The 17,165-nt window shown below is 37.2% G+C and overlaps 1 protein-coding gene across 1 annotated transcript in view; it reads left to right on the top strand.

The window, feature by feature from the left end:
* DNAH11 (dynein axonemal heavy chain 11) overlaps nt 1–17,165 on the top strand; it is a 304,261-nt gene that overhangs the window by 117,492 nt on the left and 169,604 nt on the right. Inside the window, 8 exon segments of the mRNA XM_037508957.2 lie at nt 1,915–2,031; nt 7,177–7,315; nt 9,522–9,614; nt 10,846–11,040; nt 11,844–11,921; nt 13,977–14,113; nt 15,793–15,804; nt 15,806–15,941. Of these exon segments, the coding sequence (XP_037364854.1) occupies nt 1,915–2,031; nt 7,177–7,315; nt 9,522–9,614; nt 10,846–11,040; nt 11,844–11,921; nt 13,977–14,113; nt 15,793–15,804; nt 15,806–15,941 (907 nt within the window).

Genomic DNA, 17,165 nt, shown 5'->3' on the forward strand with positions numbered 1-17,165 from the left:
TTCCAGTTATTGTAGGTGTACATATTGTAGGTAGATGTTTCCACCTTATAGAAAACTTCTCTGTCCTTCTGCCACTTGACACCTGGATATCAGCCCTGTGACCGGATGTCTGTGCCCTTCACTGCCATAATTCTAGTGCCATAATTCTAGTGTTAGAGAAGTTAGTTCCTTCCTCTTTGATCACCAGACATAGTCTCAAAATCAAGGATTTTTGTCAAAACCTAATTAAGGGACCAGGAAAGAGACTAATTATAATAAAGTAAAAATCAAAATCAATAAGCAACTATAAACCAGAGACACACTACGGGCAGAGTGGGGGTGGGTGGTGGAGAAGGGAGTAAGATTAAAACAAGGGTGGTGGGAATTGTATGGGGATTATAACCAAGATGAAAATGCATACATTGTGCAAAAATGAAAAATTATGTAATTTTTTAAAAAAAATCTTATTTGATTTAACCAAGATGTTATTTGTGGCTACCCTTTCTTAAGGAGATTTATTGAACTGCTGCTGTATGCAAGGCTTTCTGAAAATCTCCAATCATGCTTCTTGGTGGTGTTCTCTGTCTTCATTCTGGGAGTTGTACCTCTTCATCCTTATGCTAGTCTATATGGGTAGGCTCCTTCATGATTTCATGAGTTTTATGAATTGTTTTAGACATTTGAGCATTTAAGAGATGGGGCTATTCCTCTAGAATCTTGCTGCCTGTACCCTCTTGAAGTCCATATTGGAACTGTATCTCTCTCCACTGTGTATAGTGGAAGAGCAGTCAGTTGTTCTGCTGTAATGTCTACCTCTCTTTTTGCAAGCAGCCCTGCCAAGCCTGCTGTCCCTAGCCTAACATTCTGGGAACAGAGACTTCTCCATTCTCACTTAAATACATAAAAATCACCTTCTCTGAATTCTCTAGCATTTAAGAATCTTTGTCTTAAAATTGTAACTACCTCTTTTCCCTCTCTATTCTGTGTATAGGCCAGCTCATCACCTACTTCAGACCTTCCCATTGCCATCAAGAGAAAGCCTTATATTTTGTCTCATTTACTCCCATTGGAAAGTTACCTTTTCCTTCCCCTCAACTTGGTTCCCTCTGTAGCCCTTTGGCATCCACTTCCTTGGCCATCAGTAGCCTAATTTAGTTCTTGCAACTCTTTCTGAAAATCTTTCCTACTTCTCCAGTACCTTTAAGTGATATAATAGCAATAGTCATAAGTAACATCTATTGAGTATTTACCATGTCCTAGGCATTGAACTCTTAGTAATTTATATATGAATTCTCATATCCAATGTTAATCCTCATATAGTGCAATCAGGTGGTTAATTCTAGTACCCCCCACCTTTTATTAGTTGAGGGAATTGAAACGTGTCTGTAGTGAACTAGCTAGTCTCTGACTACTCCCAGTCTGCCTCTGGAACTGTCATAACCACCAGGCTGTTCTACCTCTCAGTGGTAATCAACTGATAGCTGTTGAATAAATAGGAAGAAGGAAGGGAGGGGGAGGGAGTACATTGCAAGCAAATAGACAAAGTACAGAGGAACAAGGAGTCCCTTTCTCCTCTTAGTCTATGCAAAATACAGTCACGGACTTGTAGCCCACGCTGTAGGCAAGAAAATCACCTTTATTAACTGCTACAATAGTCAAGTCCTCATCTTTCTATTTTAGCAAACTATGGCTATGCTAAACGATAAACAAAATACTTCCCATATTTATAATTCCTTTGGGGGAAGGGAGTGTATTTTTAATAAACATGCTTTAAAGCATATATTCAAAGTATGTGCACTTATGAATTTTAAAGAAAATTACATGGAATAAACAGCTTCCTAATAATAATTTGCATTTTGCAGTGGTTTGCATTTGTCAATGTGCATTCATATTCAATGAACACATTTAATTTCATCGGTGTTCTTTTTATGGTAGATTTGTATTTCTTGGAGAAGCTATCACACTGAAGCCATCAGTTGGAATATTTATTACTATGAACCCAGGATATGCTGGTCGTACTGAATTACCGGAAAATCTCAAAGCTCTTTTCAGGCAAGTGTTAAACTTTGCTGCTTAGCATCTGGAACACTCATGCCACCTAACGTTGCTGGTTTGCACTGTTAAATGATTTGTTTTTTCTCTAGAATTCCTAGAAGAAAAAAAAAGCTTACTATTTCTTTGGAATTCCTTTATAGAGCGAATTTTCACCATGATAAATTGACTCTCTTGAATTATGAAATTGGGATATAAAATCATTGCTGAAAAGCTACATGGTACATTTGAATACATAATGCTTGCTCTTTAATAATGATATAATCTTGATTTTTAGAAATTATAGAATATTTACAAAATACAGAAAAGAATAAAGGAAAAAAATAGAGCATTACCACCCAGAAATTATTGTATTTTGTCTTAGTCTCTTTGATAATTCATATTTTATGGAGTTTAGGCTAGAGTTGACTTTTATTATTTAATATTTTGACATAAGTTGCTTGTCATAGTATTGACATTTTTTGGGAAATATTGTATGTAGTTTCAAAACAGTTTCTTCCATGGCTTATCCATAATTTTCTTAACCATTCCTTATTTTCTGATGTATAGGTTTTGTTTTCGGTTTGATTTTTATCATAAAATAGCAGGCTATAAATATCTCTTAAATGAAGTGTTACTTTTTTTCAGATTAATACACAAGATAGATTCCAATAGATTCCAAAATATAGAATGGTTAAGTGAATAATTAAAAGACCTTTCATTTGCATCTCCATGATAGCTAAAGGTACTGAGCATCTTTTCATGGGCCATACAGATTATCGCCATACTGTCATTTGTGAAGTGCAGCATTCCACATTCTATTCCCTGATTAAATTTCATATGTTGCAAATACTTTCCTACAATTAGTTGCTTGCTTTTTTCATTTTCTTAAATGAATCATCAAAGTTTGAAGTTTTAAATCTGATGAAATATCATTTATCAGTTTGGTGGGGAGAGGTTGTGTTTGTTTTATATCCTGTTTTTTAAAAATTTATTTTTATTTATTTATGCATATCAGAACTGGATATGCATAGGCCAGAGGTGCAGGGAGTAAGAGGATTCAACAGAGACAGAGTGGGGAGAATAACAGGCAGATTGACTGAAATACACTGCTGAGGGTTGCAGCAGGTGAGACAGAAGAGGTCTGCTGTGCCATATGGGTTAGCTCCCTGGCAAGGGATTGAATTCAGGCCACAGTGGCAAGGGATAACTTGATAGCATTGACATTTTAACCCCTGTTCCACCAGGGAGGCCCTATTTTGTATCCTATTAAGAAAGCTTGACTAGGTATAGATTACAAAATGTTTTATATAGATTCTGCTAGTTTTATTGCATAATGATTTCAATATAGATTTTCCCCCTTTTTCTTTTGTTAATGCGCTCAACTATATTGATAGGTTTTTCAAATGCTAAACAGTTCTTCAGTGTTGGATTCCTGGACTAAATTCTGTGTAGGCAAGAGAAATATGTATATATGTAATGTCTATGTATGTATATATGTATTTCTGGACTTATTATGCTACATTTTGTTACAGATTTAATATCTGTGCCATGAGAAATACTGGTCTGTATATCTCTTCTTATTTTTGTCTGGTTTTAAATCAGGTTATATTAACCACATGAGTAAGTTAGAAAAATATTCCCTTCTGTATTTTCTTCAGAGTTTGTCAGGATTAATATTATTTACCACTAAAATATTTGATTGAATTAATCAATGACACCATCTGAACACCATTTTTGTGAAAATCTTTTTAGTGATTAATTCAATTTCTTTACTAGATAAGGAGTTTTTTTTCTTGGATTATTTTTTCTATTGCTATTAACCTTCTTTATATCTTTTTTATTTTGGGTTTTTTTTTTTTTTTTTTTTTTTTTTATGGGACCCTCGCTGGTGGCCGGGGATCAAACTGGCGCTGCAGAGGCTGCAGGCAGCCTCGCAACCCAGCGCTCAACCGCTGTGCCACAGGGGAGGCCCTATTTTGGGTTTTTTAAATCACAATATTGAATCACTTACAACAGTGTATATGATTCAGAGGCATAAAATCACACCTCCTCAGATGCATGTCCTCACACCACATCCACCACCAAGATACCTATAATCCTCCACTTCCGTTTTGGTTCCCTCCCTGCTGTGTTTCCTCCTCCTCTTTTTGCAGTTTTGAGTCCATCGTCAGTTTTCCAGGGTTTGCTGTTGGTTTGGTTTTATCTGATCCTTTGTTTTGTTTCTCAATATTCCACATATACATGAAAGCATCTGGTATTTGTCTTTCTTCCTCTGTGATGTATTCTGTTCAACATTTTCTCCTCCAGTTCCATCCTTGTTGCAAATAGCAATAGATAGACATTTTTTTGTTATACTTGAGCAGCGTTCCACTGTGTACATAGACCACATTTTTTAATCTACTCCTCTGTTATTTTCATAATTTGACTATTGTAAGTAGTGCTGCAATGAATACCGAAGTGTGTGTGTGTGTGTATGTATGTATGTGTGTGTGTGTGTGTATATATATATATATATATCCCTTCAAATTAGTGTTTTTGCATTATATGGGCAGATAACTGGGAGTGGAATTTCTGGATTCTTTAGTAGATCTATTTTTAATGCATTTAGAAACCTCCATACTATTTTCCCTAGGGACTGGACATCTACATTCCTGTCAACAGTGTATGAGGGTTCTTTTTCCTCCACATCCTCGCCAACACTGGTTGTTTCTGGTCTTTTTGACATGGACCATTTTCACAAATGTGAGGTGGTATCACATGGTGGTTTGATGAGCACTTTTTCATGTGCCAGTTGGCCTTCCGTGTGCCTTCTTTGGAGAAGTATCTGTTTAACTCTTTGGAGAAGTGTCTTGTTTAACTCTTCTGCCCATTTTTATGATGGGTTAAATGTTTTCTTGTGTGAATTCTTTATAGGTTGTGGCTATCAACCCTTTGTCAGATGCATGATGTGCAATTATTTTCTCCCATTCAGCTGGGTGGGTTTTTTTTTGTTTTGTTTTGTTTTGTTTTAAATGATAGTTTCTTTCACTGTGCATAAGCTTTTTGGATTGATATAGCCTGTTTGTTTATATTTATTTTCATTTCTCCTGCTGTTGGAGATGAGTCTACTCATCTTGTCTCATTCAGACATCACTGAAGCCAATATTGTGAAGTGTTTTACCTGTGTTTTCTTCAATGATTTTAATGGCTTCAGGTCTTATATCCCCATCTTTAATCCATTTTAAGTTAATTTTTTGCATCTGGCTGTCTAGTTTTCCAAGCACCGTTTTTTGAAATACTTTTCTCTAGTGTATACTCTTAGCTCCTTTGCATAGATTAACTGTCCATAAATGTGTGGGTTTACTTTTGGGCTCTCAATTCTGCTGTGCTTGATCTGTTATTCTGTTTTTGTGTCAGGACCATGCTGTTTTGATTACTATAGCTTTGTAGTTATAACTAAATAAATACTGTTTACCTTGCCAGTATTTTTACAATATAACCCAATTCATCTCATATGCATTTTCATTTGGGTCTTAAACTTTGTTGTGAAACTTTCTTAACTTTGGTTTAAGTACAGCCTCATTTATTTTGGGTGTTAATCCTTATGTCAGCAAAGTTTGAAGGTAAATTTGGATGGTAAAGTTAGTCAAGAATAGAGGCAGTATGCACTAGCTTGAGTATTGTGTTTCCAGCCTAAACGTCATGTGACCTCTGGCATATGCTTGTACTTCCCAGAACCTTAGTCTATAAGGCCTCTTTAAGATATAGATAGAGTCACCTTATAGAGTTGTGAGAATTGAGTGCATGAAAAATTTTTAGCACCTTATACAACATGAAGTGCTCAGTAACTATTAATTGTCAATGCTTATGTATTAAGTAAATTTGTTCACTTTTCCTCCTATTTAGTCTTATTACTATTACTTCTAGCATATGATAGAGATTTAAAAATGTATGGGAAATGGGTCTCCCCGGTGGCGCAGTGGTTGAGGGCTGGGTTGCGAAGCTGCCCGCAGCCTCTGCAACACTGGTTCGATCCCCGGCCGCCAGGCGAGGGTCCCACATGGCACGCAGACCTCTCCTGCTGCCCGCTGCTCCCCTCAGCAGTGTACTTCGGTCCTTCTGCCTGTTCTGCTCCCTGTTCTGGCTCTGGTGAATTCTCTCACCCTCCCACGCTTCTGACTGTACCCAGTGCTTGTATAAATAAATAAATAAATCTTTATAAACAAACAAATAAATAAATCTTTTAAAAAAATGTATGGGAAATGTAGGACCACCTTAAATAGAAATACTGGATCACATAGTTCCAAAGGGACTCTGAGGAATGTTTAGGATGAAAGATTATGAAGTATCATGAAACGTGAAGTAGACTGTAATTATATTCACAAAAACAGGTAGGTAAATGTTAGGGTGTATGCTGTCATAAATCTAAGATATCAGGTGTATTTACTTACCTTGGCTCCTCCTTTGCCCTTTACTTCAGTTGAGTGAAATTTTTTCAAATGTTGCTGTTCATGGGAATAGTCTTAGGGAGAACTTTTTGGAAGATCCCCTCAAAAACACAGGTATTTTCAAGTTAAGTTTTGGTAGATTTTCATTTAAATTGTAATCAAGCTGGCCTCAGGCAGGCATGTGCCAGAGATGCCTTGTAGGAGTTTGAAGTAGTTATATTTTCATCAATTTTGTGAGATGATTGTTTAATCAGCTACTAATAAAAAGTTAATTGTATAAACTTGTGTACCTCTGCTCTGTTCCAAGCTTAGTGATGTCATGAAGTAATTATTCCCTGGAAGTCAGAAAAATCAGTTGAAGAACAAGTTGTTAAGTATTTTTCAGGACAGTCCTGGCCACAGTAAAGGCTGGTTTGTATATAGCATAAAACATCACTCATCTTTCTGTAGTGACAACCAACATGAGAAATTTACGGGATATACCCACAGATTTTTCTTGCACTCCCACACTTGTGCTACTGCCATTTTTAGACTTTCCATCTTTTTCTATGTATTGTGTAACTACTGGACATTTTTTTTGTTGAAGTGAAGGGTCTTGTTATCTGTGATTGACAGAAGTAATTGTGACCTCCTTGGGAATGGTTGGAATGTTGGTATAAATTAATCACTTGATTTCAGCAGCTGGTACTTATTACCTTATCACAGTTTAAAACTAAATTTCATATCTACTCTTTAGACCCTGTGCCATGGTGGCCCCTGACATTGAGCTAATCTGTGAAATCATGTTAGTTGCTGAAGGTTTTGTGGACGCACGCTCACTAGCCCGAAAGTTCATTACATTGTACACGCTCTGCAGGGAGCTCCTCTCCAAGCAGGTGAGGAGTCTTTTATTACTTTTCCTTCATTTTTATATCCCATTAAAACAGTTTTTTGAAATTACTTCAAATTATCATTCAAATTGTAGTTAGAGGGGTAATTTTTATTTTCCATGAAATTTTGAAAATCTGTTTTTACATTTCTCTTTTTTGCTGAAATGAAACTGGAGACATTTTAAGGTTCCTGTTTAATTTGTACTTAATACTGTTTATATCGATGTCTGTGACTTTCTTTAGATTTTACCAGCGCTATAATTATAAATGGAATTTTATGTTGCCTCCTTTTCTTGGTGAGAATATTATTTTCTAATCAGAGAAGGTAGGAGTGTTCATAAGAATTAAGTAAAGCTGATTTTCTAAGGAACACCTATAGAAATGTTAAAAGGCTGTCTTTGCGTTATTAAAAAAAAAAAAAAACAAACTGGGCCTCCCCGGTGGCGCAGCGTTTGAGCACTGGGTTGCGAAGCTGCCCACAGCCTCTAAAGCGCCAGTTCGATCCCCGGCTGCTCCCCGGCCAGTGAAGGAGGGTCCTGCATGGCGCGCAGACCTCTCCTGCCGCCCGCTGCTCCCCTCAGCAGTGTACTTTGGTCCTTCTGCCTGCTCTGCTCCCTGCTCTGGCTCTGGTGAATTCTCTCACCCTCCCATGCTTCTGACTGTACCCAGTATTTGTATAAATAAATAAATAAATAAATAAATAAATAAATAGAAATCTTTTTAAAAATAAATAAATAAATAAATGAAAATAAATCTTAAAAAAATAAATTAAAAAAAAAAAACTTGCTGTGCTACTCCCTAACCTCTGAAAGGGATCAAAATTACATATTCTTTACTCTCCACTCATTAACTCCTTGCACTTACATTGAAGTTGCTGATGTATCAAAAAAATTGCATGTGTATTAGCATCACTTTTTAAATTCAGCTTTGTGGTTACCTTTGACTTTGGTCTTTTGATGACCTTTTATTAATTCCTGGTGACATTATTTTGCAGCTATTTCAGGATGGAAACATTTAAATACCTCACTTACAACAGCACAGTTATTTGTACCCTACTGATATACACATTTAACTTACCACCATTGGGTGAAATTTGGAACCTCAGAGACAAGGTCATGATGTCATTTTGATTACTATGGACTTACATTCTGGGGGAAACCATGTAATATTAGTAACATGAAAAAAAATTATGACAATGTTATATGCCAAAAAACCTCAGCATGCCACACTATAGATGTGATCTATAATTTGCAAGTGTTTCATGTCTTATACTGTGTGTTTTATATACATCGTATATATAAAGTGACTTTAAAATACAGTGTGATTTTTGACATTTGTCTTTGGGCATTAAGTTACATGCATTTAAGTTTTCTCTAGTTTGTAATATCATTTTTTTTCCCCCAGTGAACCCATTTCAATTTTTAATGGGGAAATGGTCATAGGAAAAAATGTCATTGAACCCAGGAAACATGGAGTTGCAACCATATATCCATTCCCACTAATAATATTTAAACAGTTATTGAGCATAAACAGTTATCCAAGTAGTATATTTATTGTTATCCAAGTAGTATATTTATTGATGCTGTTGATAAAGGGGGAGGGGAGAGTAAGACACAGAACAAATGAAAGAAACATTCAGATTTCTGACATCAAAGAACTCAGAGCCTGTGAGAGGACTATCTAGTAGGGATAACGTACAAGTTCCAAACAGGTACTAGTTTATCACTGAATTTTAATAATACAGTTTTGAATATTAAGAGCCAGTATTAGGTCTGGATCATCCAAGTGATTAAGAGTCATTAGGTGAATTAGAGATATGAGCTGGGCCAGGGTGGAGTGTCAGGGCTCTCTGTATCCAGCTGGAGAAATGTGCTTGTGGTTGGAGGTGAAAGCATGGAAGCGCCTGAGCTCCTAAATTAGCATGTTTCCTGAGAGAAGAGCGAGGAAGGCAGAGGGAGCCCTGCACAAATACTGCAGCTAAATGTTATGGAAAGAAGAGATTTGCTGACAGGATCTGAGAACCTGGTGAAGGGATCAGCAGGATGCTGAAAGGATCTGATTTTTATAGTTTCTGTGAGGAGAGGGAAATCTCACTGTACATTATTAAAGCATGCATTTATATGAACTTTGAGCTTTAAACTTTTTCTTCTGGAATGGCAATCTTAATCCCTCATAAAAATTTTAAGAAAACTTACCTATATTTTGATTTTAGGATCATTATGACTGGGGACTACGTGCTATTAAGTCTGTCTTGGTTGTGGCTGGCTCCCTGAAACGAGGAGATAAAAATAGACCCGAAGATCAGGTACTGCAATGTTAATAGGATTTTGCTGAATGAGTAGCTGACATCTTTATAAATGGTATACCTGGGTGGTGGAACATGCATTCCATGACTTTCGAAAAATGTAACATCTACTTTCAATGGTATATTTCAAAAGACTGACATTTCTTATGTTGCCAAAGATCAGGAGTGTTCTTAAATACAAGGTGATTTTATAAGTGCTTTTGAAATATCAGCCATAGAAAGTATTTTGGCACTCATAATAAAATAATTCAATAATTACTGCTTGATGTCCTCTGAGGGACATTTAGAAAATCTGACTGAGTTGAGATATTAATCCTGAAAATGTCAGTGAAGACATAATATAATGGAACAAAATATGTCCATTTCATGGGATTTAAGATGTGCATGAAGAATGGAGCAGGAAGGGCGATCACCTAACACCTAATAAAATGCTTCATTGGTTATTCAGCTCTGGTAGGAAAAGTGCTGCTATCCCTTCTGGGAAAAAGGGTAACAGCCACGTTGTGCACTTTTCTCTGGTGAGAACAGTGGTGAGATCCACTGACCTGTCAGTGCATGCGGTATGACTTGGAGAAGTATTTTTAGTAAAGATGTATACCTGTGAGTCTTTGTGCATGTTTAAGGATATTTTATGTGAGTTCCTACTTTTCCAATATTTCTCTCCCTATCTCTGTCACAATTCATGATTGGCTACAGATTTTCTTGCCTTTATTTTTCTCTGGTTATATAACTGCTGTTGTTGGAACACTTGATTTTTTCTGTAAAAGTCATCCTATTGTTCAAATTACTGCTTTTCAAATATAAAACCCTCTTTGGTTTGTAGCCAAAACAGAACAAAAACCCAAACAAAAAACCAATCAAGTTTATCATTCTGAGATTCTCAGAGTACTTTGCACAAAATTATCTTATGGGCCCGTTTAATTTACGCCCTGGAGTTTGAAGATTAAGGAGAGAAGCATCTCAGACCCCCCTCTCAAAATCAATCATTGTTGGCTGAGAAGGAATTTCACACTTTAGTCTGAGGTTGTCCATGGTATCAACACAGCCTTCTCATGTGCTCGTATGGGAACCTGCAAACATTTAACCTCCCTCAGTAGATAGAGCACCCTCCTAGCAGAGAAAAGTATTGATAGCTCATGCTTTAGATACAGGATTAAAAATCACATCTTTAGCTGTTTAGATATTTAGTAGACCTTGTACTGGTCTTTTAATGGTGTTTTCTCCTTTCTAGGTGCTCATGAGAGCTTTAAGGGACTTCAATATGCCTAAAATAGTAACTGATGACATCCCCGTGTTTTTGGGCCTGGTCAGTGACCTGTTTCCAGCCTTGGATGTGCCCCGGAGGAGGACACCACACTTTGAACAGATGGTCAAGCAGTCTACCCTGGAACTCCGCCTGCAACCTGAGGAAAGCTTCATTCTCAAAGTAAAATGAACCTTTACTAGTCATGGCAGCCCTTGGGATGTGTAGTACCAGTAACTATAGTTCAGGGATACTGACCTTACTACTATCATAATACAAACTTTAAAGTATTCTAAAGCAAATATAAATATTTAGTACGCTCAATCTCTGTGAAGGTGGCAACACAGATATGATCAACTCTTGTTTTTAAATGTAAGCATACTTTCCGTTAGTTATAAATATTCTTAGTTCTTTTTGGAGACATGCACTCAAGGATAATTTTGCTCCCTTTCTCTCCATTTTAGAAAAATTGGAAGTAAAATCATTAGCAATGCTTTAAATGGGGAAGAAATGTATGATATCATCTGACTTATTAGAGTTTGTGCCTATCATGTTCTATATGGGTAGAGTGAATACATGACATTAAAATACATATGGAGTATCAATTTCAGTTATTCTAGACGATATGTCATTATTCAGTTATAGATGGTGACTGGCAGTACTTTGTTTTTGTTCAACACTTGCTGCAGTGTCATTGATTTTCTAAGTAACTCCTGTCACGTGCCCAGCACTACCATTCTTCAGTTCTGCCTGTGTCATTGATTCACTGTGTAATGGTTTTTCTTCATTCTCACACCATGTTCTATACTGGGAGATGCAGGAGAAACTATATTTTGCATTTGTCACCTCTTTTTGACTTTCTCAGAACACAGTGTTGTCAGTGGGGCGCTGGCTTGAGTTGTAAAGAAAGAATTGGGCAAAAATGAGTGCTTTTGTTTCTCACCAACTCATTAAAGGGAATCAGTGACTGACTTTTTGGTGTGCAGGTAGTCCAGCTTGAGGAGCTGTTGGCTGTGCGGCACTCTGTCTTTGTGGTTGGAAATGCAGGCACCGGAAAGAGTAAGGTATGGAAAATAACCTGTTAGCCTCAACCATGGAAGGAACAAAACTTTTTTGGCCTATTTTCAATACTACTTAAAAGAGTTCCCTTCAGTGAGGTCCACCACAAGTAGGGGTTAGAATCTGAGACTCTAATAATGCTCTTTGATCAATTCACTCTATTTTCCTTTATATTGGGGCCAATAGTAATGATAGTAACAAATAGAACATTGCGTTCAAAGGGGAAATGTGAAATTGTGATGGAGATTGGACTTTCATATGAAATTATTAGCATCTTAGTCATGCATTTAGAATTATATCATTCTATTTCATGCATCTTATACCTGAATTATTCAAAGTGAATATATTGAAAGACTCTGGAATAGATGTCTGGCGTGTAGAATTGGATTGGCCTGATCCACATTTATCAAAATGATTCTTTTTTCCAAAACATTCTACATTCTTTTCCCTATCTTTAAGAAAAACACAGATATTTTCCTTCAATACTTGTGATATATAACCCTCTATAGGGCCAAAACAAAACTTGAAAAGGAGTCAGCAAAAATCACTCTTTTAAAGTACCTATCACGTGTTGTGCTAGGTACTTGAAGTTTGATATACTCTACACTATGATGATATGTTTGTGGGTATTATTATCCCCATTTTTAGTTCTCTGCTTGACTTTGGTTGGTCTTACTGACAGCCCTGGCAACATACTTATTTTCTTGGTTGGCACACAGTATATGCAGAGCTGCTTGCATTTTAATTCAGGCTGCTTGAGTACAAACATATTTAGTAGCCAATCGCTAAAAATAATCAGAGTGGGCATAGGAGACTTTAGACCGGGGGTGTATATGGAACTTGGGGCATTTAGAGCAGAATCCAGAGTAGAACAATTATAAAGGGAGGTCCTTTATAGGGATTTTTCTAATAAAAAATGTAATAATTGAAATAATAAAGTAGATAATTGATAGAACTGTAATTATTTTGTTAGAGTAAGTTTCAGATATAGGCCATGGTTCAAGGAAGGATAAAATTAAATTCTATAATTTCCAGTAGATTAATGGTTCTAAAAATACAGTTTAATATTCCTAAGGCATTCAATTTCCTTCATCTAGTCTTGACTGATTTTGTTCTAGTCAACATTTACTCAAACTGATCTCAGAGCAGCAAAGCACAGGGTCATGTTTTTTAAAAAAATATTATTTCAAATTATTTGGCAATTGTTTATCAGTCTTTCAAGCACTGTGAGTAGGTCAGTATGATAAATTTATTGAAGCCATGGCTTTTGGAGGCATGCAGACAGGATAGTTGAGCAGATATTAGGGTGAGGGTATCAATTAAACAGGCATGGAGTATCAATCCTGGGAATTCCTATGCTCAAGGCCTCTTTTCCTCAATTATTTGAATCAGGTTTTCTCAGCATTAACATTTTGACATTCTGTACCCATTGTTCTATTTGTTGTAGGACCTGTTCTGTGCTTTGCAGGTATTTAGCAGCATTTTGGACTCTGCTCCTAGAAACCCAGTAGTAGCACACCCTCTTCCCCCAAGTCGACACAGTCTCCTGCTGAGAACCATTACTCTAATGACTAGGTCTCAAAGCACATCCAGATCAACATTGTAGGCACCACGTGGGACCTTATTAGAAATGCAGATTATCAGTCCCACCCGGATTTACTGAATTCAGAATTCCAGGACTGGGCCAGAAATCTGAATATTAATACCTTCTAAGTGATTCTGGTGCAGCCTAAATCTTGGGAACAATTTATATAATACAGGAAGAGTGGACAATAATAATACGAACAGCACTTATAGATAGTACTTCACTTTGTGCACATGATTACAAATCTCAAATGATAAAGTGACTTTGTCTAGTCTTGTTCAAAGAATAAGCTGAACTGATCCTAAGGGATTGTATTAGGATTTTCAAGATGTACACGAATAAATTTTTTTCCCATTCCCAATTTTCCACAGAATGTCTAGGAACATGTAATAAGGAAAACCCTTTGGAAATTTTTGCATTCCACTTAGCTTACATTAGTACTAATTTTCTCAGTTCTTTTCCTTTCTCTCTTCAGATTTTGAGAACACTGAACCAAACATATGTTAACATGAAACAGAAACCCATTTGGAATGACTTAAACCCTAAAGCTGTGACAACAGATGAACTCTTTGGTTTCATACATCATGCTACCCGAGAATGGAAAGATGGCAAGTAGTAGTCTCCCTTTTGCGGTGCTAAAAGTATCTTTTTTTCTATCCAGAAAGCCCTTTCTCAGCTCAAGTCAATTTCAGTCATAGTTGTAGATTTACTGTTTACGTGTTGGTGTTATTGGAACTATAACAGATCACAACGGCATTTATAACCTATAAATTAAAACTCAATTTGAATAAGTTGTCAATTTGCATTCAGCAGATTCATGCTCAGAGCTGTGTATTTTATCCCACATCCATTATGTCAGGGCTCCCTGTAAACCGGAAGAGAAGTCAACCCATAAATGCCTCAGGAAACATTTATAAAGGATCTGATATAAGACACTAACTGAGTTTTAGGCACACACTGTTCTAGGTGACAGGGACAAAAGTTAGTGGGAGATGTCTCTTGCCCTGAGTATATTCCCTGACAAATATATATCTTGGTTAAAACCTCTTATTTCCATTTCAGAAAATTCCCTAACCTTGGTGTCATCCTTGAGTCCTCGCTCACTGTCACTTCCTACTGGGACCTCACAGCAAATGCTCTAGCCTTTCTCTTTAAAATACTTGTAGTATTCCAGAACTTCTCACTTCTCACTTCTCACAGTTGCCTCATTAGCTCAGGCCACTATCATCTTTTGGATGCTCTACAGTTTATTTTTTATGGCTGTTTTCAAGATGTTATTTCCTTGCTTAAGTTTTCTACCCTTAGAATCTAACCTTCTCCCAAGGTCTAGAAGGCTCCTTTGAAATGAGGTTCCCTTTCCCCATCTCTGACCTTATTTCTGGTGCTCTACCCTTGGCTTACAAAATCCATTCACACTGTTCCTGAAACATGCCAAGCATTTTCTGAGCCAGGACCCTTGCACTACAGATAGCCATGTGGTTTGTTCCATTATCTTAATAAGGTATCTGGTTAAATCTCACATCAGAGACTGTTCCTGTCTGTACAGGTGTGCCTCATCATTCTTCATCCTCTTGTGATGAATATGCTATTTCTTACATTATTTCATTGCTATTTCTTACATTATTCATTGAATTTGCTTAGCCTAACTTTTTTTTAAGGACTCTGGCAGTCCTTAAATATTAGTTAATGCTGAAAATCTGTGGAAATTGTTCAGATCAGTGACCATTAGAAAAGACACTAGCTTTTTTATGAATCATGGTAGCAGGTTCTATTACAGTCACTTATTTTTGCATGAGGTACTTCACAGAGGAATTAAAACTTCCACATATATGTATCAAACAGTTTTTCTCAACATATACTTGAATTTGAAAAACCAGCCATTATAAATAGTCCCTGTAACACACACAATGCTTAGACATAGAGTAATAGCAAAATGTACTATGGATTTAAAATGTTTTTACCTATACATCCTGTTAATATAATGCCAATGACTGTTTCTCAAAGAAATGGATAGCACTTAGAATACTTTAACTTATGGTCCTTGACTATTATTATATAAAAAAGGGAATAAGTGAAATAAATAGATACTGAATGTGTGTGCATGGAAAAGGATAATGTTTCCATTTGGTGTAAGTTTTGAGTTTTATGTAAATTACTTTTTAGAAATCCCGCAGCTCTTATTCATGGGGAAGCTTAGACATAGACGTTAAGGAGACTTCTCACAGTTACTACATGTTGCCACCAGAGAGAGACAGCAAATTTATCAATAGCACAACTCCATTATATATTAGGATTGTTTATTCAACTTGTAGGTCTCTTCTCATCCATTCTTCGAGAACAAGCAAGTCTTATGCATGGTGGACCCAAGTGGATAGTCCTGGATGGAGACATTGATCCCATGTGGATTGAATCACTAAATACTGTCATGGATGATAACAAGGTGAGTAACACCTGAGGGCTAAGTCTTGAGCACAACTGGAGAGTGTATTAAGAGTTACATTCACTTGTTTATGTTAATACTAGTATGTAATCTTTAACCAGATCTTCACTTAATTGCTGTTTTGAAAAGTGACACTTCCCTAATAATTCTCCTTACCTTTCTTGTTAAAAAAAATTATTTGTTTTAAAGATTTATTTATTTTTATACAAGATCTGGGATACAGACCAGAGGCATGGGAGGGTGAGAGGATTCACCAGAGACAGAGCGGGGAGCAGAACAGACAGACGACCGAAATACACTGCTGAGGGGAGCAGTGGACTCTACAGGAGAGGTCTGCAGCGCCATGTGGGAATCTCCCTGGCCTGCCGGGAATCGAACCCGTGCTGCAGAGGCTGTGGACAGCTTCACAGTGCTGCGCTCAACCTGCTGCGCCACCGGGGAGGCCCACCTATTAAAAAAATTTAAAAGATACAGGGCCTCCCCGGTGGTGCAGCGGTTGAGTGCTGGGTTGCGAAGCTGCCCGCAGCCTCTGCAGTGCTGGTTTGATCCCTGGCTGCCGGGAGAGGGTCCCTCATGGCACGCAGACCTCTCCTGCTGCCCGCTGCTCCCCTCAGCAGTGTACTTCAGTCCTTCTGCCTGTTCTGCTCCCCACTCTGGCTCTGGTGAATTCTCTCACCATCCCGCTCTTCTGACTGTACCCAGTGCTTGTATAAATAAATAAATAAATCTTTAAAAAAAAATTTAAGAGATACACTTTAATCTGTATACATTTGACCAACTTTAAAGGTGAAAATATCCAAGAATTTAGTTCATAAATGCTTTACCATTTTCTAAAAGCTATGTATAAACTATTACATTTTATCTTTCACTAAGAATAAGAACAATAGGACCTCCCCGGTGGTATAAGGGTTTAAGTCTCAGCACTATGATGCTATCAGTCACTGTAGCACAAGTTTGATCCGCAGCCTGGGAGCTAACCCAACATGGCACAGCAGACCTCTCCTGTCTTGCCTGCTGCTCCCCTCAGCAGTGTATTTCTGTCAATCCACCTGTTCTGCTCCCCACTCTGTCTCTGATGAATCCTCTCACCCCAGCCCCTCCCCTTCCCCCACACCTCTGGCCTATACCCCAGCTCTTGTATGCATAAATAAATAAAATCTTTAAAAAAAAATAAGAACAATAAAAGAAGTTTGTGTCCTGTGTTAACTGATAAAATTTAACTAT

The sequence above is a fragment of the Talpa occidentalis genome, unplaced genomic scaffold, assembly GCF_014898055.3.
Source record: "Talpa occidentalis isolate TD23 unplaced genomic scaffold, MPIMG_talOcc4v2.1, whole genome shotgun sequence".
Lineage (NCBI taxonomy): Eukaryota > Metazoa > Chordata > Mammalia > Eulipotyphla > Talpidae > Talpa > Talpa occidentalis.